At 38.4% G+C, this 21,754-nt stretch overlaps 2 protein-coding genes across 2 annotated transcripts in view; one reads left to right on the top strand and one right to left on the bottom strand.

The window, feature by feature from the left end:
• The window catches only part of LOC140156672 (mitochondrial pyruvate carrier 2-like), a 40,965-nt gene extending 35,141 nt beyond the window's left edge, over positions 1 to 5,824 (bottom strand). The window contains exon 1 of the mRNA XM_072179610.1: positions 5,766 to 5,824. The gene's annotated coding sequence lies outside the window, so the exon portion shown is untranslated. The remainder of the gene's footprint in view (positions 1 to 5,765) is intronic.
• A 230-nt stretch (positions 5,825 to 6,054) lies between these two features.
• The window catches only part of LOC140156675 (DDB1- and CUL4-associated factor 6-like), a 33,325-nt gene continuing 17,625 nt past the window's right edge, over positions 6,055 to 21,754 (top strand). The window contains exons 1-8 of the mRNA XM_072179614.1: positions 6,055 to 6,253; positions 11,915 to 11,976; positions 13,499 to 13,669; positions 15,175 to 15,279; positions 16,064 to 16,177; positions 16,981 to 17,116; positions 19,685 to 19,923; positions 20,975 to 21,077. Coding sequence (XP_072035715.1) covers positions 6,169 to 6,253; positions 11,915 to 11,976; positions 13,499 to 13,669; positions 15,175 to 15,279; positions 16,064 to 16,177; positions 16,981 to 17,116; positions 19,685 to 19,923; positions 20,975 to 21,077 — 1,015 coding nt within the window. The 5' untranslated portion in view covers positions 6,055 to 6,168. The remainder of the gene's footprint in view (positions 6,254 to 11,914; positions 11,977 to 13,498; positions 13,670 to 15,174; positions 15,280 to 16,063; positions 16,178 to 16,980; positions 17,117 to 19,684; positions 19,924 to 20,974; positions 21,078 to 21,754) is intronic.

The following is a 21,754-nucleotide window of genomic DNA, read 5'->3' as shown; positions in this document are numbered from 1 at the left end:
TCCAAATCTGGGAGTTTGATAAACCTAGATTTTGAAGATACGTAGGCCTATGTCATGTGCACTTTATTCATGCATGTCGTATAATTTATACGGGTGTTGAAACTTTATAAAACAAACTGATAATGATGATTTATATGTTTAAGCTAGTATTCTATGAGTGTCGTACTCATGCAATGCTATTATTTAACCGTCTAAGCTTTTTGACAGTCGGACGAGTAGGACCTTTTTTTTTCTTTATAGTTACCAAACTATGTTTAGCTCAGAATATATGATCACTAGTATCTCACATGGTGTAAGAAAGTATGAAGACGAACTGGTGAAGGTTCCTTTTCGGGTGGGGCGTTTAGTGGACTTTCACAGTTTATCTTTCTTTACTGGCGAGAACTACTCTTTGACCGTTCCTCATGAGGGATTTCCCTTTTAACAAAGGAGCACCTGCGCATATGATGTAGCATAAACACCGTCAGCATGAGCTGACTCGTTATACTCAATTGCTTTGACTTCAAGTATTTAGCATGTATCCTATATAATATATTTATTTGATTCAAATGCAAGTAAGGCTTTAGGTATTTTAGTCTCAGCTCAAACCAAAGTCAGAAAGTTTGAATTATTTATGTATATGACATGACCATTGACAATACAACAACGTTTCAAAGGGGAAAAAAGAATTAGGCCTAGGCCTCAAGAAAGAACAGGATTGAATAAAGAAAAATTAAGGACATAAGGAAAGAAAAACTTTGGCCTTATGCCTGAAGGAAGAAACCGGGTTTAACAATCTAATACGGTATTCGTTTATAGTTTGAACCATGTGATTACCGACGGAGTACAAAACAAGCATAATTGGACGGGAAAGAGAAAAAATGATTATAATGGGTGTACTGTAATGACATGTGAAAGACTAAGCTAAAACTAAAAGACCTGCAAGTGTTACGTTTCTCGCGCAAACATGTATATAGATGGTCGCCTCATGATGGAAGGGCCTTTTGATGACCAAGTCTATCCGGGCCTTCCCGGAGTCCTTCTTTCTTAAATTTCTTGGTGACAAGCTCAAAGTCGAATCCTTCCCCTTTATTTCTTAAGTTTCTCCTAGTATTAATTTAGTGTGCCGAAACTGAACTGTCAAGAGCCGCCAAGAGATAAAACCATACAGTGTAGGCCTTCGATCGTTTTACATAATAAGTTTCAACCCTGATCATGCTGATTTTTTGGCATTGTAATGTTTTAACATGTCCACTGAGTATACATTGGAATCAAATAAATGGAAACATTTTGTGCAATAAATGTGTTTATTGATATACGAGCTGTGATTTAATTTGAAACTTCACGTAACTCGTTATTTTCCCCAGATTTGGAAGATGTATCGGTTGTTTGGCTTTATTATATACAGGTATGATTCATTTTAAACTTCATATAACTCGTTATTTTTCCTAGATCCTGTTAACACGCCCACCGCGTCTTCTAGGTCTATAATTACTCGGATGTCGTTTGCATGATCAGGCCGGCTGGGCATACACACAATTAACACTTGTCTAAAATAATTCCTTCCTTGTTTCTATTATGCATGTAGGCCCTATTATAATTATTATCTTTCTTTCATTTATCATGTGTATACCTTCTTGTATATTATACATATGCACATCATATTTCTTTACTGATTTCTAACAAACACCACCGTCAAACAAAAAAAAAAAAATTTATGCGCATAAAAGTAACATTTTCAATTTCCGCTTGATTCTTCGAGATGTGTTCGTAGGGGTGTGTGTATGGAGTGTTAGGTGATGGGGTGTGTATGCGGGAGTGGACGGAGAGAGAACAAAGAAACAAACCAAAGTCAATGAGAAAGATAGAGAATTACGTACAGGAGAAAGAAAACAAAACACAAGATCAGTTTAATGCGCGCAAAAAAGTAACATTTTCCATTTTCGCTTAATTCTTCGAGGTGTGTTAAGTGAAAGGGAGTGTGAGGTGGGGTGTAAAAGGGAGTGGACGTAGAGAGAACAAATAAACAAACCAAAGTCAATGAGAAAGATTAGAGAATTACATACAGGAGAAAGAAAACAAAACACAAGTTCAGTTTAATGCGCGCAAAAGTAACATTTTCCATTTCCGCGCTCAATTCTTCGAGTATGGACTATTATATGTGTGTTCAATATATGAAGGTGTGTGTGTGTGGGGGGGGGGGTATGGTTAAAGGTTTAGTATACATACAGCGTCAAATATCCAATTCCTGCATTAAAAGTGCGTGCATGATGATACATTCCAACCCGTGCTGCACTCCAAGAGTAGGCCTGCAAATGTCGGAAACCCCGTTCTTCTATATAAGCCTAACAGAAATTCAGCTTCAGTTTCCTCTTGTCTAAAATTAAGTAAAACTCGTAGGAGACCCGGGTCCCCGCTAGTATAATAATATTTGCGGTCATAAGGTATTTCGGGGGCAAAATTGTGCAATAAATAGGAGTAGGCCTAGGATCCTAAAAAGAGGTCTTTCGAGGGCAGTTGCTAACAAATGAGGCCTTTCGAGGGAAGACCCCCCCCCCCAAAAAAAGAGTTCTTTCTGGGCCAAATTCTAAAACTTAGGACTTTTCCACAAAATGGTCTTGGGAGCTGGCTTTTTGCGTGAAAACAATAAGAAAATGATGGGTCTTTGGATGTGTATGCCTATAAGGGAGCACGTTAATACTAATAATATTTGACAAAGAATAACCCCAAATTAAAATTTTACCGAAATCGTATTTCAGTATTAACCAGTTTTGCAAACATTTGCAACTTTTTCTTCTTCGCGTGCCTCCGATATAGGCCTACGTCGCAAGCACAAAACATGGCCCGTATAATTCTCAAAGGTCTTAATCAAACTGAGAGCATACTTGACCGGGACTCAGTGTGTATGGCATGCGGCCGCGCGCGGGGCCCGGCCTTGTCAAGGAAGGTACATCGGTGTATTCTGGCATTTTTGCGTGCTTGGATCACGATACCATTGATTGAACATAATCACACCCGGCCGCGTGTATTAAGTGGTAGCTAATATCCGCTGTTAACACGCGGTGCAAAAATGGGGCATAAGTCACTGCACAGCACCCCACAAAATATCTCAAAGCTGCATGCTGCTGGCGTTTGTTTTGCTAGTTGTGCACATTTGTCTTTGAAAAATTTGGCAAAAAATTATGTTTTTTTTTTCCCTTAATTGTTTCATTAGGCTATGTCAAAGAAGATCTTCTCTGATTTAATATCTTTTATAGGACTGCAAGTTTTAAAAGTTTTGAACATCTCAAACTTTATTTTAAGTGAGTTTGAGCCGGTAAAATGAATTATTCGGTTAATTAAATAAAAATACACAAAACTCGCATGCGCTTTTTTTTTGGCCATATTAGGCCAAATAAAAAAATAAACATTTTTCACGTCCCCTCCCGCTTCCTTTTTTGAGGTTTTCTCAAATAAATTTTTATTTTTTTGAAATTCAGTTATAACTTTTCAAAAAATATGTCTAGGAAGTTGGGATGTTTTCTATAGCATTGTTAAGATACAAGAAACATTTTAGGAAGGTTTTGTGATCATTAGAGGGGGTGTAACTCTCAGAACAACAAATAAAAAAGGGCCTCCTCCTTTTTCCAGGCATTATTGTATGTATATACGGATTATGCGCTAAAACAGCTCTAAGTATGGGTATTTACACCAATTTTGTGATAAAAAATAGAAAATAAAAAGCCCCTCTTCCTCCTTTTTTTCGAAAACCCGGACGTGAAACATGTTTTATTTTTTACTTAGCCTTATATAAATTATTAGGCCATACTGGCCATAATTAATTTAACACTAAAAAGTATGAACTTATATGAAGTAAGTAAACATAATTTGTAAAATAAAATAACACATATATAATAGGGCCTATTGATTCTTTTGTTCATGAAAACATACCTGTAAAAATAAAACACATAGGCCTAAGGATTTAACATAAAAATACATTTATAAAGCCTAAATTTCGGACATATTAAATTAATTATTGTTCGTGAAAATAATCAAAATATAAGCTAATATAATGTAAAAAAGTGATGCCGATGATGGGAAACTTGGAATCAACTTTCATTACCCTTATGATTTTGTATTATAATTCAATTGCTTTCCTTCGTCTAAGGTACGGAGTTACAAGCACAAAACATGTTTTAACACGGCCCGCAATTACAAATTTTTGTTATGCACACTACCCGTCCTCCAACACGCTGGCAAGTAAAGACTTCCATGAAATCGCCGGGTATGACATGGGTAAATCAATGGCACTGTGACCCTAGCACGCAACGTATCCAGTATATTCCATTTCCGGGCCATTCCGTGGTTTAGCTGGCGGTGTGCAGGCACGCAGGGGACTTGCCAAGCAATCGTCGGCAGCAAATACCAGCGGTGTAACTGTAAAAAGGGGCGAAACGCACAGCACAGGCCCTGCTCGCTGAAAATGGCCAAAATTTTATTTTAAACACTTTAATTATCACGTTATCAAGTTATTAAAAGTAGGCTGAAAGTTTTAACAATCAGACTGCCATATTTTTCTTTATAATTATCTTCATAAAAATTCACGTATAACACACTTTAACGCGAAGTTATCAAATTATTAAAAATGCATGTTGAAAAAATGCATACACATATTTTAAAAAATATTTAAAAATTGTTATACATCAGCACGGTGTGTTAAAAACCGAACATAATCTACACCGGGACGCGCCGGTACTAGGAGCCTCAATTTATAAAACGCACACACGTACACACACAGACAAATTTGTTGAATATTTCCGTGCATTCATTGGAACGAATCCTTGATCGTACAGTCTGCTACCAACACAGGAACACACGACCCTTCCTGTCACATCGATCGTCATGATACATCCACAACCGCCATTGCAATGCATTGCATTGCATAGGGGGCGAGATGGCACGTAGGCGAGATGCCGTGTAGGCGAAGTTGCGTGTGGGCGAGGTGTCCTGTTTCCGAATGTTATGTATGTTATCAGGCCTTCCAGGGAGACCAGTACTTTTGTATTGATGGAATTTTCCTGAATAAATAACGAACAAATAAAATACCGTAAATAATAAATTATACTACTATACAGGCTTTTGCAAAGTCAGAACTTTCGCACAGTTGCCAACCGATCTGAATCTACATTTAGTAGGTAAAAGCTTAATGAGTACTCGATCGCCTGCATCATCATCAAACGCCATGCGGATTTACGCAGAACACAGGTCAAAAAAGTAAGATTGACGCGAGCGCCCTGCTAATATGGGCGTATACGCAGAGCTTTGTGTTCCTTCAAGAGCACCGATCTGTGCTGACCAACGTAATCAGTCATTAGATTATCTGTCTGTTATTATGATTGACAGACGATTGAAACAGCCAATTAGAATCCCACTTCCTGACCGTGTTTACACAGTGCACACTCTCAAAATGTAAATAACTGCCCTTCTCAGACAGAAACTGTCATGACTGTAGCCTATATAGAACAGAACCCGACTCATATATGCGCCGTAAACTGCGCCAAATCGAGCACTGCAAAAGGTCAAATTTTGCAAATGGATGTAAAGCTGATCCTGGCTGAGTAAGCTTAAAAAGTTGTCACATTTCATCGCCGGTTTAGGCTTGTTTTTAGAGACGTTTTTAAGTGGCATCAACAACAATTTTCTTTTAACAAAACCATCTCTCATTTAAGTGTCATTCCCATATGCTATAAAAGCGTTGTTTACGGTATAAAAATCATCAGAACTTGTTTAATTTATCAGTATCTTACCTCGTAAATTTTAAGCTTTCTTCACCGGCTGACTGATCAGAAAAAGTGACAACATGAACTTTGACCTTTTTGTAAAATAAGAGTACTTTAGTTGTAAGTTAGATATTATTTAAAAAATAAAATTAAAACATAAGATTACTCTTCTGAAATACCAAAAATATTTATGTAAAAATAATACTATTCTTTATGAATTTAATTCATACTATAAATTGATTTATTTAAATAAAAATTATTTTATTAATATTACAATTTAACAAATATTACTCTTAAAATAAAATAATTACATTGGGTCAGCTGTCATCTTCATCGAAATGATCGCCGATCTTCTTACATTTTCAACTATGAATTCTGGAATTTGTTTCCTTGATTCTAGATTTATTGGTAAACGTTTGAAGTGATCAAGATGAATAATAGAGGGTTTACTCCAGTCATTCATCGTCGTCAGCTTGGCTTCCTGAATGAGAGAGCGACAAGAGACACAATTGTTGGTGAGTACATTGTAGTCAGTAAAATTTATTTTTAACTTTTAAGCTTACTTACTTCAAGTTCAAATCAGTGATTGCATTCATGCATTGATTTGTGTTGATCATGAATTCAACAACAACTCTTCCACATACACGAATCCGACATGACACATTCCTACACCTCATTGGCGGCCATAGCTGGGGGCCATCCCATCCAGTATTGCAGGCTATACGTCGAACAACCGAATACAAGCACAACGTACGGACCAATTTTTGTAAACATTTTAGGCCTATAATAGGTATGTGAGCATTCCTTACCTGAGCATGCGCAATATTCAGCCTCTCTCAGCATAGGGCGCCATTTTGGAAATTCATTTACCGGTAGTAAATTTTACGGCGATGTTTTTGAAAAAATTTTAGGGGGAATTAGATCGAGTTAAAAACAGTTCCAAAGCTTACAAGGTCAAGTCAAAAGGTTGAACTTGGTCATAACCCGGAAGAGGTCAGATGATTCGCACGTGGTCGCGGCAAATTTTGGCGACTTTCTAGTGGGTTTGAAAGTGACGATTTTGATCTATTTTTTTCGAAATTACTCTCCAAATATCTAAATAACGGAGTTGAGCGGTAAGTTAAATGGAGCACGCGGTGAATAAAGGTAGTTTTTTGTACATAAAAATTTTTTTTTTTGATGAGATTGGATGGATGCCTTGCGCAAAAAGTGAGTGAACTGGGGACTTTGTGTAATACGAATTCGGCTACTTTTGCCAGTGAGTGAACATGTTTAACCCGGCATGGTTTGCGTACATACTAATTGAATGGGCTCATGCTGTGGATGCTGGGATAGATTCTCACTCTGTGCCGACTATGAGACGGGGGAAGAAGCAAATTTGGACCTTTTCCTTTTCTATTCCTATCCCATCATGCATAGCGCTATCAGATTTTTGCTATGATAGACGCATGAATGACTGTGGGTACATCGGGTATGATGGCCGGGGGGGGGATACAGGCCGTTTTTGGCCATTTTCCTATTTGATTTTCTAAATGTTCAAATTGATGGGGGGACATAGTCCTATGACGCTACGTCATGGGGGGGGGGGTAACTTGAGCAGGAGTGACCCCATTCTAATGATCAAGTGAACTGGCCCTCGAGTTTCCGCAATGATCTTTGGAATAGGGAGCATGCGCCAGCCAGTGCTCCAAAGGGTGCCTGCTCAAAGACAAAACTTAAGCGCTGGGGGATGGGGGCGGGGGGTCATACTTGAGCAGGAGTGACCCCATTCTGTTGATCAAGTGAACTGGCCCTCGAGTTTCCGCAATGATCTTCGAATAGGGAGCATGCGCCAGCCAGTGCTCCAAAGGGTGCCTGCTCAAAGACAAAACTTAAGCTGGGGGAAGGGGGGTTCATACTTGAGCAGGAGTGACCCCATTCTGATGATCAAGTGAACTGGCCCTCGAGTTTCCGCAATGATCTTGAATAGGGAGCATGCGCCAGCCAGTGCTCCAAAGGGTGCCTGCTCAAAAACATTTTCCTGGGGGAGGGGGTGAATGCATCAGCTAGTGCTAATATAATTATTAAACATTTTAAAGGGTGCCCTTCAAACAAATTACCCCCCCCCCCTCTTGTATCAGTGAAAAGGTGTACTCGGGTGGTAGTATCAAACCGTGAGTTTTTCAATGACAAAAAAATAATAAGACACTTCAACACAAATTTCATTTTTTTGAATAAGTTTTTCTTTATTTTTGCATATGCTGTTGGCCCTCACTGTGGTTTCCCAGGGACTGCCTTTTGAGGAGAGCGAGAGCAATCGCTCTCTTCTGCTCTCCTTAAATCGGAGAGTGAGTTTTAGCTTTCCTTAGTTGACCATTCTCTCACTACATTTTATTGTAAATGTTCTAAACAGCTCTTGAAGGCTCTAGAAGAGCTATGTAATGCTCTCCTGCAAATTCCAAAAGACAGTCCCTGGTTTCCATCCTCTGTCAAAGCTGGAATCTGCATCAGAAAACAGAAATAAAACAAAATGTTACTCATACATGTTCATTTGTATATTAGGGGGCTATCATTTTCTGCGGGGCTCCCAAATTTCCAAAAAGTCAGTATCAATACAATTGCGACCCCCCTATTTTGGCAACAAACTTTTATGACCCCTCCCCCACCACCCACTGATACACCTTACAAGTCATGTACCCCCTGAAGAGGCTAAAATTGTATTCAGTCTTTTTGAATAAGATAAACACACTATCTGTGGTCATCTTGCGACTCCCTACATTTTGGTCATCAAGAATTTTATGACCCCCCCCCCCTATTTTTCTTTCCAAAAAATTATGACCCCCCCCCCCTGTATATTTGGGACCCCCCCTTCCAAAAGAAAATGATAGGCCCTTATGTTCACATCAATTCAAATTCAATCAATCTAGGATTACATTTACAGTTCAGTACCGGTAAATAGCAAAAGTGCTTGTTTCTAAAATTGTGTACTCACAATGCACAGTATAGGCCTATAAGCATTTTAATATGTGCATGCACAAAAAGTTTGTACAGGAAATTGGCTGAAAAATTGAGACATTCAAATTAGCATATCTCCTCAACCACATGTCGTATGACATTCATTTATGCCTCATCAGTTTTCTTTCATTTACCTCTTTAATATGAGATTACTTTGATGAGAATCAAAAAAGTTCAATTTTTTTGTATTATACCTACCTATAACAAAATGTATATTTTGTACAAATTGTACAACTAAAGTTTCTACCCTATGACCTATAAAAGTTACCTGTTATCAAAGTGTCCGCAAAAAAATGGTCATCGCAAGTATCTTTGATGCTGAAAACTAAGGATATTCAGGCAGGGACAGGCCAAAAACCTTACCTCGATCGTAAAATCCAGCCGATGCATGTCATAAATAATTCATTATTCCATTGTGTAAATGACACTGATTGTGTCCATGTATTGTTATTGCACCTGCGATCTCGCGCGAGAGCAGTTGTCAAGCTGAATTTATACTCAATCGCTGTGAATTCGCCTCTCGAAAACCTCTACGAGGTTGTTGCATCGAGCACGCTGACTGGCTTATCAAAGTAGTTTTGTAAACCAATCAGGTTAGACGTACTTTACTGGCGAGTCACATTAATTAATACCGTAAAAGGCCGTCACGTTTATTGATTGCCTTACAATTTCAAAGAATGGCTTTTGCAACCAATCGCAATACGGGTTAGGCCTATATGACGCCCGTCGGAAATTTTGCATACGTCCACGATGATGTCATGCCCCAGCGCCACGAGGCTGGCTTTTCTGCGAGTGGTATAAAGTCAGTTTCACACCTGTGATTTAATGGAGCACATCCACAGCGCATTTGACAGATAAAAATGAAATGGGCAATTCTGAGCAACGGGATTCCATGAAATGGACGATTATGTAAGTTATTCTACAGGATCGGTAATAATTAACAGCTGGTCTGCTGCATTTGAAGTGCATATTGAAGTTTGTAAGTTTGTGACTTTGTATGTTATGTGCAATTGATATTATAGGAAGCTTAAATTGGCAGGCTCTCATGCAATGTATCCGTCTCTTCCGAACATATATGGACGTTCAGGGCAAGTCATACTTCAGTATGACTTGCCCACACAGGGTATAATCGCAGGCGTGCAGCGTTTACCGCTCCTGTGACGCGGGGCAAGTGCTAGATGCGCTTCGATGCGCATGCGACAGTCATGACAGTCAGTGTAGTGGGCATCTTGGATCACAATTTAAATGAACTAAGCTAGTTTGGCACGGATGGCCCCCTGCTATGGTCGACTGAAGCCTCCAGCATACAAGCCTTTATTGTGTCCGATTGTCTGCAATGCGCGTGCGCCACACCGCTCAGCGGCAAGCGGCAGGGTAGTATGAAACCAGCATTAGTACTGACTCCTGACCATCACATGGCTCGTCGGATTCGTCTATATACCTTTATACAGAAGCCAAGCGTTGTTAATTGGTGATGAATCCACAGTCCAGTAGCGTATATATATGCGAACGTGTGAGCGCTTAACGTTCATGGCGATCTTTTCTTTTAGACCACCCGAGCTATGTACCTAGGCCTAAGGTTTAAACTACGAATTTATCAAATTAAACTTCCGCATCAAGGTTAAATATGTTCTTAGCTATACAAACATACCTTTTATTTCATGGAACAAGCTTTATTTTGTTCCAAAATCCATGTTTTTATCGCATGACCTGTGATGCAAACTCCAAAACTTTCGCGTAGCACGAGCGCTTGATTTTACTGCATGACGCAATTTTGCATTTATTCAAGATGATTTTATGAAGGTATGTTTCTTGCTTTTCCAATAATTTTTAAATTGTTTTTTGTGACAAAAACTTCCTAGCAGTATAGCCGTTTTCACTTGTTTTCAAAAAGTTGTTTTAACCTTGTTTTTTACCCCATAATTTATCGAAGCCCTGCCCTCCTTCCAATACATTAAACCTTGACTTCAAAGCGTTTGGCAACTGTTTAAGCTTGATGCAAAAGCAAACCTTGATGCAAAAGTAATAATTTAGTCCCTATAGCGAGGATATAGCACTTTGCCAATGCTAAGTCACTGTTCTTAGCCAGCATCTATAGACAACCCAAGGGTGGCATTCCATCATTATTTGGTAATAATGTGGTGTGCATGGGTGAACACAACAGATAAATGGTTGGGTTTTTTTGTACAGCACAGTACGAGTCTAAGTAATATTATGTAAGAATACAGAATGCATGTACATGCACATAACTTCAGAATAAGTCTGTTTGCATGGGTGATCATGCAATGTACAGCAAGTTAATATATACCTGGATGGTCTAAACGAAAAGATCGCCAAGTTCATCATGCCTGGAACTTATGCGTATAAAACACTGTCTTATGGTGGAAGTAGCCGCTAATAAACATTAGCTTTATTCGCTTTATTCTTTAGTTTTATTGCTGATATCAACAGAGAAATATCAACAGAGAAATCACCGATCTTCTTCTAAGGTTGAGTGGCAATTTGACAACCGGACATTCCGAGGGAAAGAATCATGTGAATTAGGCGATCTTTAGCTTGTATTGTTGTTGAAAGGGATTCAATCATGTTTCACCGTTGTTCATCAGCAATTAACAACTCGCAGTATGACGCGTTTGTGTGGTTTACTTAAACCACACAATAATGAATCGGTGATGAACAACGATGAAACATGATTGAATACTTAAAGAGTTAACCGTTGTTAATCTGTGATGAATCCACACTCTGCCAATACCAGCGACAGCGTATACAATGTACGTGAACACAAGTTAATAGAAGCGTGTATACGCGATACATTTGCTATGCCTAGAACTAGTATGCGTGTTACATGTTGTTTTCATAAATATGATGGAGGAAGTGTCTAAAAATTGCCCCTTTTAATCTGTAGTTTTTTTTGCTGATCAACAGAAAAATCATCCATCTTCTTGTAAAAAAATGTTGAGTGCTTAGGTTGAGTGGCAATGACTAAACTGGACATCCTCGAAATAATCCTGTGAATTGTATGATCTTTAGCTTGTTTTCATTGTTGAAAGAATTCAATCATGTTTCACCGTTGTCCATCACCGATTAACAACTAAGTTTTAGGCCCACCGTATATAATTATGGATTTTTGCATATATAGATGTCATTGTTTAAAAACACATTCTGTTTTCTTCTTTTCATAGGAAGTGTTGATTTTGTTCAAAGATTGAAAATTGATGCAAAACTTGATGTCCACCGAGGATGTGTAAGTAAATTGCTGTCTCAGTAGTTTGAATGCCCACTGGTATTCCTTTAATTTGTTTTGAAAATACAAGTAAAACAATAAGCACAATATTTATCAAACATTTATATGTTTACAAACTTGTACAACTTAAAAGGGCATTTCGTGATCCGCAGCCTCATCCCCCCACTTTTCTCAAAAAAAGTTGAAATTTTTATATCACTGGAAACCTCTGGCTACATAATGTTTATGTACAAAATATTTCTTGCAGATTAATTAGTTTAGCAAAGATATCGTGAAATTTGAATTTCGTTCTGGTGCACCAGAACGAAATTACAACGCATTGTCTATGGAGCAGTGTAATACACATAATCATGCATACATTGTAACTCGCGAACGCAAAATCAGAATCAACTGAAATTTTGGGAATAGGTTTTTTTTGTGGATATCTAATGAAAAATGACATAAATAGAGGATGCTAGGATCACGAAATACTCCTTTAAATGCCAGATCAGGTGCTAGGATTTTATTGAATGATCCTAACAAAGCTGGTCTGCATGAAATTGATTGAAAAACGTACACTTTTAAAATATAAAGCAGTTTGATGCTTGAACCAAATTAAGAGGAAGCAAACAAAATAACAAATCCAACAGAAACAATTGATACAAGTTTCAGTTTCAATTTCAGTTTTATTTATCGAAGAAACATGATCAGATATAATATTTAGAAGTTGTTGCTTGGCAGTTAGAACCTCATTTTGGTTCATTGTAGGTACATAGATCAGATGTACAGAGAATGTATGGTTTCTAAAAACTGATGTGAATCACCTGGTGGTTTGGCTTTGACAAAGAGAGGAAATACATTGTAGTTGTACATGTATGATCTTTTGAAGTTTTAATTGTTGATGCAGCTTGAGCAAATTATAAGGGGAAAAGAGACTGATTTGAAATGTGTGTGAAATTTAATAAAGACTTCACATTGAGCAAGACAGCCATTACAAATAAACTTCTAGCTTCAGAACTATGAATAGTATTTACAGTACTTTAATTTAGAAAGAAAGGTAGTTTACATGTATGTAGTGCATTTTGATACCTTATTTGCCAAATTTTGTTCTATAAGTATAATAATGATAGTATTTTAATAAGAAAAAAAACAGAATTTTAAAGTTGCAGTAAATTGTATTGATTTGAATTCAGCGCAAAGATAATGACGGGTTTTACATGCCACAATGCTTGTTTTAAATAACCACTAATCGCTGTAAATGCAACTTTTAAATTTTGTCTTTTTTTCCTTAAAAATAAATACACTGCTGTGTAAAATATTTTCAAAATTGGGTATCAAAATGCGCATAAATGAATAATTTTTTCTTTCTATGTTAAAATACTGTGAAGACAAATTTGATTAATATTATTTATTTATTCGTTATTTATTCAGGAAATTCCATCAATACAAATGTACTGGTCTCCCTGGAAGACCTGAAGCTATAATGCTTTTTATGAGGTATTGGTATTTGTGATGAGAATGTTGATTTATTTTCTGTCTCTAGGTGAATACGATATGTTGGAATGACACAGGTACCTACTTATTATCAGGATCTGATGACAAGAAATTATGCATTACCGATCCTACAACACGCAAAGCTGTGACATCCATACAATCTGGACATCGTTCGAATATATTCAGTGCTAGGTTTCTACCAGTATCTAAAGATCACCAGGTATGTATGGATATACAGAAGTACACACATACATCACATCTCACTCATCACCTACTGGTAATGTAGGGCCGGGAGTTTGCTGTTCATTTGGTATCAGTATAAACAGGTTTTTGTAGGAGCTTTACACATTTAATCTTTGCTTTGTTCATTAGTGCTCCCAATGGTCCATACCAGGGCCGTGACACTCGTATTCAATCCCTATATAAAAAGTGAAGTCACTTTACGGCAGTTTGATTGACACATCGGCAGTTTGTGTGACGGTTGGTATGGAGTTTGGTACCAAACTCGGTACCAAAGTAATTGATTGACAGTTTTTGTAGTTTGGTACCCTAAATTTTTCCAAGATGGCGCACATCGACTGCCAGTTATTCGGACCCTTTCCAGCAAAAATGCAGCTTATTTAGCCAGTCTTGTCATGGGGTCATCGAAGAGAATATTTTCCTAGCATATTGAGCTAACTCTTCAGCTATTTGGTTTTTCACGATATGATAGTAATGGAAAGATTCAACCAAATGTTCGCCGTTAGTCGCCATTTAATTTTTTTTTTTGAAACGATGACGTAAACATGCATCATCTCTTCCACAGGTTATACACTCCTACACAGCTATGCCATCACATGCATGAAGGCGCATAGGCTGAATGACTGACTTCATATGCGGAAACGAGTGGCTTATCCTATAGTATATTAGTACTCGAGAATCCTTGTCCATACACCAAGGACAATGTGTGACTCGCATTCCATTGTGGTAATAAAGGATGCCAAAACAGTTCAAAGTTAGTTGTTTCCTAAGTGGATAGGGCCCTTTAGTGTCAGTCAACCTCTGACCCTTTTATAGGTCCCATTCTAATCTACTTGTAAAGATGGACAAACTAGGAACTTATTACAAGCTCAAAGACCTAGGATTTTCGAACTGAGAACCTTAAACCTGAAATCTGCCAAACCGTGGAGCTGCTTGAAGTTTTACAATCCAACGTCACCTGACCCTATGATAAGACATTGTCTTATAATAAATTTTAATGTTTATTATGTGGTTGCTGGTGTCTGTTTGTATGTGAAGTATATATATATATATCTGGTAAACGTGCTCAGTTGCAAGTGTTTACCAACCCACACCTACAACACATACCACTACTCACATATTACATACACAAACCCAACACACATCTGCCACATAGGTGTAACCACTGTCAAGTTTGATTGACAATTGTTTTTATTGTGTTCACTCGCTGATGAAAGATGGAGTACCATCTGAAAATTCCGAGGTAGGAATTATTTCTTGGTGTTTGGATTCTCATTAGATCCCTTAATTTTGGGTTTTGCATAAAAATTAATTGGACCCTGTAAATTTTTGAGCATGCGCTATACGTGCCCCACACACACACCCCCTACGCACATATTACATACACCACACACACACCCCACCCGCCACATAGTCATAGAGTTGTAACCACCATCAAGTTTGATTGACAATTGTTTTGATTGTGTATTGAATCCAATATAACAGATTGTCTCATGCTCTGGTGATGGTATCATTGCATACAATGATGTGGAGAGAGAAGATATGCATGGAAGATTCCTGTTTAATTGTCATTATGGAACTGCATATGAAGTGAGTACAAATATTGCGGCATATATTTTCATTGTGTATTAGAATTCTGTAATATTTTATTTAAATATAAACTATAAGCTAGACCAACTTGGGCTGCCCAAGTTGAGTGTTAGCTAATTTTACTATCCAGTTAGAGCGCTGGCTTTTTAGTGAATATGAGGGATTGGGGAATAGGCTAGGAGGTATCTTCACCATAAAAAGGGAGTTCTCTTTTTATGATGGAAAGATCTTCTTTTTTTTTTTTTAAAAGGTGTTTTTTGTTTTGTTTTTTAGTGCCGGGCAGCCAGCGTTAGTCCCGAGCTGGGCCTCCACATGCCGCCCACGTTAGCTACAACCATGATAAGAGCTCAGCTTAGACCCAAATAATACAGACATTGCTATGTTTGTGTGTCACTCATGATGGAGGGCAAAATAGTGTACCTCAGGATTATTTTGTAACACGCCTAGCAAATTTCATTTTAAAGTGTGTGATTGTTTGCGTCCTGGGTGTAATGCGTTGTGCTGCTAACACAGTCTGAGTGCTACTTCAAGTTTAAGGACTCAGATTATTGTTCGATTTTGTGCTCTTGCCGATAAATGCTGAAACATTTTATTCTTATTTTGTTCCATAATCAAGGTAAATTTTTGGGTAAAACAAGCCTAAAAGAGGATACCTAGTAGATGGAACTAGCCATCCCAATAAGGAACCATCTGGGTAAACTCTGCCCCCTCCTCCCTGCCTGATATGCTACTGGATGAAACACTTGTTTTTCATTTCAAGATATTTGAATTTGTTCTTATAAAGGTTACAACAGTACCCAACGATCCATACACATTTCTGTCCTGTGGAGAAGACTACACAGTCAGATGGTTTGATTTGAGAACAAAATCATGCTGTATGAAAGATGACTGCAAAGAGGTTAGTGTGTCTTAATGGAATTATAAATTTGAATTCACAAAGAAACTAAAACTGGGAGAATTCATACTCTGAATGTAGTCCCAATCCTAATGGGAAATGTGCCATTTATAGGATTGTCACTTTAATAGAAGCTCAACTTGACTTAGGCAAGAGAAACAAATTAGTTCGATCTTTTGATCGACCATCGATGATTGGTTGATCCTTATTATTTATGAAATCAATTAATTTACTATTGTTAATTGAGATAACATTGATATCGACCAATATAAATTAAGCATTAATTCTGATTAATTATTAATAGGTGATTAATAACAAGCATCGTAGCAGCAACGACATTCGATCCATAGATTAAACAAATTTGGTTCTGGTACCCTACATGACATATAAGCTTAGGATGGTATGTTCCTTAGCTCTCATACAAGTCAACCTTCTAAGGTGGTCCTCCTTCACTCCAGTCTGCCTTATACCTGATTTTAAGCATGCTGCAGTAGCATCCTTTTGTCATGTGTACTTGGCTTTACAACTCATAGGCAGGCATCCTGGGAGCCTAGGAACAGTGAAGTCATTCCTGTAAGCTTCGAGTGGAAGACGCTGGTGAGGGATATGGGCAACATTTAACCATTTAATCTGACACAAAGATAGAACTTTCTTTAGTAATAGTCCTTGTTACGTTAAGTCTGCGTCTGATAAAATAGGGACCCAAGAAGTGAAAATCAACTGTAATTGTCATTAACAATCAATAAGTAGATAAGATTGAGTTGTTGAATCAATTGTTAAATTTTTCTAAAACTTTTTCTCTCCAGGATATTTTAATTAATTGCCACCGAGCTGTGACATCATTAGCTGTCAATCCTATTGTACCATATCATCTAGGCGTAGGTTGTTCTGATAGTTCTGTACGTGTGTTTGATAGAAGAATGCTGGGAACTAGAGCTACTGGTAAGTAATAGCAAAGCACATGCCATCTCTATTGTCGCTCTGCAGCGCATTCTTGTACCGACCAAGCGCATGCCATCTCTATTATTACTCTGCAGCGCCTCCTTGTACAATCTATGGAATATGCATGAATATTGCCCCATTTACAATCCATCACAAAAATAATCACTATCATTTTGGAATAGCAAAAGACAGGTGACTGCTATTTCCTTAAAATGTTTTTCTGAGAAATGTTTGTCCCAAACTAATAGCAACTCATTCTATTGTCTACATATCTACCGTTAGTCACCAGCACTAGCTTTGAAGTTCAGCGTGTGCTGTGTTGGCTCAGTGTGGTTTCTTACATGTACATATTGCGGCATGTTGATCGCGCGCGTAAAAGTATGTACATTGTACATGCACCAAGTAACGCTAAGGTACCACAGAGCACGCTGAACTTCAAAGCTAGTGCCGGTGACTCGATGTAGAAATATAGACTATATCTGATGAAATTTTAGCCTGAGTGCCATTTGAACATCAGTAGCTGTGCTGTGAGGGAGCAATGTTTTTGATCATAAATTGAACCATCACATACATTGAAAAAAATAATAATAATAATAGGGGGGTCACACATTAGCTCATTAGGTGTCTGCATACGACCCATAAATGAACAATGGCATGTTTTGAGCATAAAAAAATATCAAATTGTTTTCTTCATAGAGACCTAAACATTTTCAAATATTTATTTAGTATATGTGTAGTTACAAAAAAATATTTTTAGGTCTATTGACCTTTTGAATTTTACACGGCGGCTCTGTGAAAGCACCAGATTATTTATCAGCAAAGACCAGTGTCTGGATCCATGAAGAAATTAAGAAATTGCCTTTAGAAAGTGAGTTTTTCGACCGGTGCCAACGATGTAGTGAATTTTAAAGTTACTTTTTCTGAACCATGAGAAATGTATCTTTATTTTGGCACAACTTGTTTTTTTCTCGATAAATTTGAAAATTTGATGTTTTTTGCCCAAACGTGTGTATTTTCCCATAGGAAACGCTGTCCAAGGGTGAAATTTTGATATGATGACTGTAGATGATGAGTTACCCTACTGTGTGCCACATGTGCAATCAAATTGAGACTCCTTTTTCCTGAATCTCCACAAAAATATCTTTCTTTTGACGTAAACAAGAAATTTCTAGGATGTTGGGTTAAAAATGGCAATATATTGAAACATTTGTTTTTGGCCATTTTCCTGTGTATTTTCCCATAGAAATTGTTGACCTTACTTGTGAAGTTTTCATATTTTTCCATTTCTGGAGTGTAGTTATCAACATATTATGACCAACTTGTTGTTTTTATCTACTGCAGTGGTCCAACTTGAAGTCCTAGAGTTGTTTTACCTTGAATATGGATGTACAAAGTTGATATTTTTATTCCCAGGGTGTCCGTAACTTGCTGTTTCATTCTGTAGCACTTTTTTACATTGAGCGGCAATTTCCTTGATTTTCTAGATTTTTCCCACTTTGGAGGCAATTTCTCACAATATTTTGATGCACATGAAGCTTTTGTTGTTGTTTTTGTGTTTCAACCCAAGGGTTAGAGTTGGCTTAGTGTAAATGCAGCCATTCACAATTCATATTTTTAATCTGAGATTGTCGTAAATCTGCAATTTTATTCTGCAAGGGGTTAAAATGAGAGTGCGACGATCCTTGATTTTGGTGTTTTAGTCCATATTTGGAGTAATCTTTTTCAAAAACTGAAGCAAATGATGTACCTCTTGACATATCTATGTTGAAAGACTCAGTTATACAACAACTTGAAGTGAAAATCGGACATAGGAAGCATATAATTTTGATTTTTTTAGTCTTCAAACATGCCATATTGTCGAAAAAACATGCGTTTTATCAAAATCATGCTGAAAAACAGCCATTTTTCGAACTTTTAAATTACGTAACTCGAAAACGCTTTATCCAATTTGAACCATTTAAATTGCTATCTTCATCATTTTGCAAGATGCTTCTGAAAAACTTAATGCCAAACATTTATATTGTAGATAAAAGAATGATGTGACCCCCCTAATAATAAAAGCTGCTTCCATATGATCACAGCACAAAAGTTGATAAATGTAAAAGTAATGGGCTATTCCATTTGTAGTCCACACTCCTCTGGAAGACAAGGTATATTGCTGATAGTGATTGATAGGCAAAAATGATGCATGCTGGGAATGAAAAGGGCTCAAATTTGCTGTCAAGGTTGATGAATTTGATAGCTTTTGAGCCTTGTTCATTCCCAGAATACATCATGTTTGCCTAATATTGATATCAGCAATATACCTTATTTAGCTGAAGTCTTCCTAACTGGATTATGGGGTTTCAAATAAAACAAACACTTTGGGTACTTCCATTTGAAATACCTACTCCAGTTGTTCAAAATGTAGGTAAAGCCATATACAGGGGGAGTATAACTTTCAAAATAATTAACTCTAACCAATTTCATTCAAAAAACATACCCCTCTGTGGAAGACTTCTTTTAAATCTTCCACAATGGTATGACAGATTCCAAATGTAATAATCCAATGTCATTATTTTCTTTCAGGTAATTACATAGGTCGAGGCATCCAAGGGATGTTCTCTCGTTTCTGCCCTGGTCATCTACAGAATAAATACAGCCGACCCACCTCTCTACACTACTCAGCTGATGGTCAAGATATACTGGTCAGCTACTCCACAGACTATGTCTATCTATTTAGCCCAAACAGTAGCGGTAAAGAAGAAAAAGAATTCTCCACCGATATAGATGGAGCGGACTTACGTTCACCCGCAGATAAGGATGAGGTAAAGAAACTTTAATATCCCAGAACATGTCTGTTGGTTCAATAGTGATTGGACACAGTTGGTCCATATACACAAAACAAGTTAGACCAGGTGTAACGTTAGACCTGGACAAAATATGTAGGTTAGACTTAGGGAGAGACCCTTTTACTCTTTTTTCCCTCCTTTACTCCCAGCAAGTCACCAATTAAAGTTTATATAAGAGCAAATATGCCCCCTAATCTATTCAATTAATCAATCAGTTACATTTATGTCTTTGCTCCAAAATCATTTCAAAATGTTCAACGGCGCTCATTAGCTCAAAAACTACTGCTGATAAGCATCCTGAAAAAGGTGGCTCTTCAGAGGAGCTTCTTAAACTGTTCATAAGTACAATTTTGATTTGACCTGGTAGTTTATTCCACAATCTTGGAGCATAGGTAGTAAAAGCTTGGTCACCAAAAGAAACACATTGCGTTCTTGGCTCAACAAATAAATAAATAAATAAATTTTGGAATTTATGTAGCGCATTTTCCAGAGGATTCAAATCGCTGTAATTTCGCTGTGTGGTGAATCATCACAATCAGATCGCATCAACTAGGCTGGTTGCAGCCAAACCTGGCGCAGACCTATCTGCACTTAGATTGTAACACCCACCCATTTTCTGCAGCTCCTCAAATTCCATTGGGTGAAGGAAGTTTTTGATACCCAAACAACTAATCACCGATTTTGAAAGCAGGAGGAAACCGGAGATCCCAGAGAAAACCTGCGAGAGCGAGCATGGATCGGGATAGACCAAGTGCACATACAGGCCTTGGGCACGGCCGGGGCTTGAACCTGGGACCTCAGTGGTGCAAGGCGAGGGAACTACCGCTGCACCAACTCGCTCCCCCAAGAGAGGTACCATCTAAGCATGATGATCTATTCCCCGGACAAGCTCCCATAAATGTTTGATGCCCTGCACAAGCACTCAGCCATCTGGGCAAGGGCCAGTTTGATTTTAAGTAAATTTAACAATTAGCCACTTGCATCCCTGATAATGCTACCAATCCTGTTTTTGTGTATACACTTCTAGATCCCACCTGTTAATCCAGTGAAGAAATTAAGGCTACGTGGAGACTGGTCAGACACAGGTCCTAAAGCCAGGCCACGTGGTGAGCAGGGAGAAGGAGAGACAGGTGAGTACAAGGAGACTGGTCTGACACAGGTCCTAAAGCCAGGCCACGCGGTGAGCAGGGAGAAGGAGAGACAGGTGAGTACAAGGAGACTGGTCTGACACAGGTCCTAAAGCCAGGCCACGCGGTGAGCAGGGAGAAGGAGAGACAGGTGAGTACAAGGAGACTGGTCTGACACAGGTCCTAAAGCCAGGCCACGCGGTGAGCAGGGAGAAGGAGAGACAGGTGAGTACAAGGAGACTGGTCTGACACAGGTCCTAAAGCCAGGCCACGGGGTGAGCAGGGAGAAGGAGAGACAGGTGAGTACAAGGAGACTGGTCTGACACAGGTCCTAAAGCCAGGCCACGTGGTGAGCAGGGAGAAGGAGAGACAGGTGAGTACAAGGAGACTGGTCTGACACAGGTCCTAAAGCCAGGCCACGCGGTGAGCAGGGAGAAGGAGAGACAGGTGAGTACAAGGAGACTGGTCTGACACAGGTCCTAAAGCCAGGCCACGTGGTGAGCAGGGAGAAGGAGAGACAGGTGAGTACAAGGAGACTGGTCTGACACAGGTCCTAAAGCCAGGCCACGTGGTGAGCAGGGAGAAGGAGAGACAGGTGAGTACAAGGAGACTGGTCAGACACAGGTCCTAAAGCCAGGCCACGCGGTGAGCAGGGAGAAGGAGAGACAGGTGAGTACAAG

The sequence above is a fragment of the Amphiura filiformis genome, chromosome 7 (assembly GCF_039555335.1).
Source record: "Amphiura filiformis chromosome 7, Afil_fr2py, whole genome shotgun sequence".
NCBI classification, from domain to species: domain Eukaryota; kingdom Metazoa; phylum Echinodermata; class Ophiuroidea; order Amphilepidida; family Amphiuridae; genus Amphiura; species Amphiura filiformis.
The sequence above is the reverse complement of the archived record's forward strand: the minus strand, read 5'-3'. Positions and strand labels throughout refer to the sequence as shown.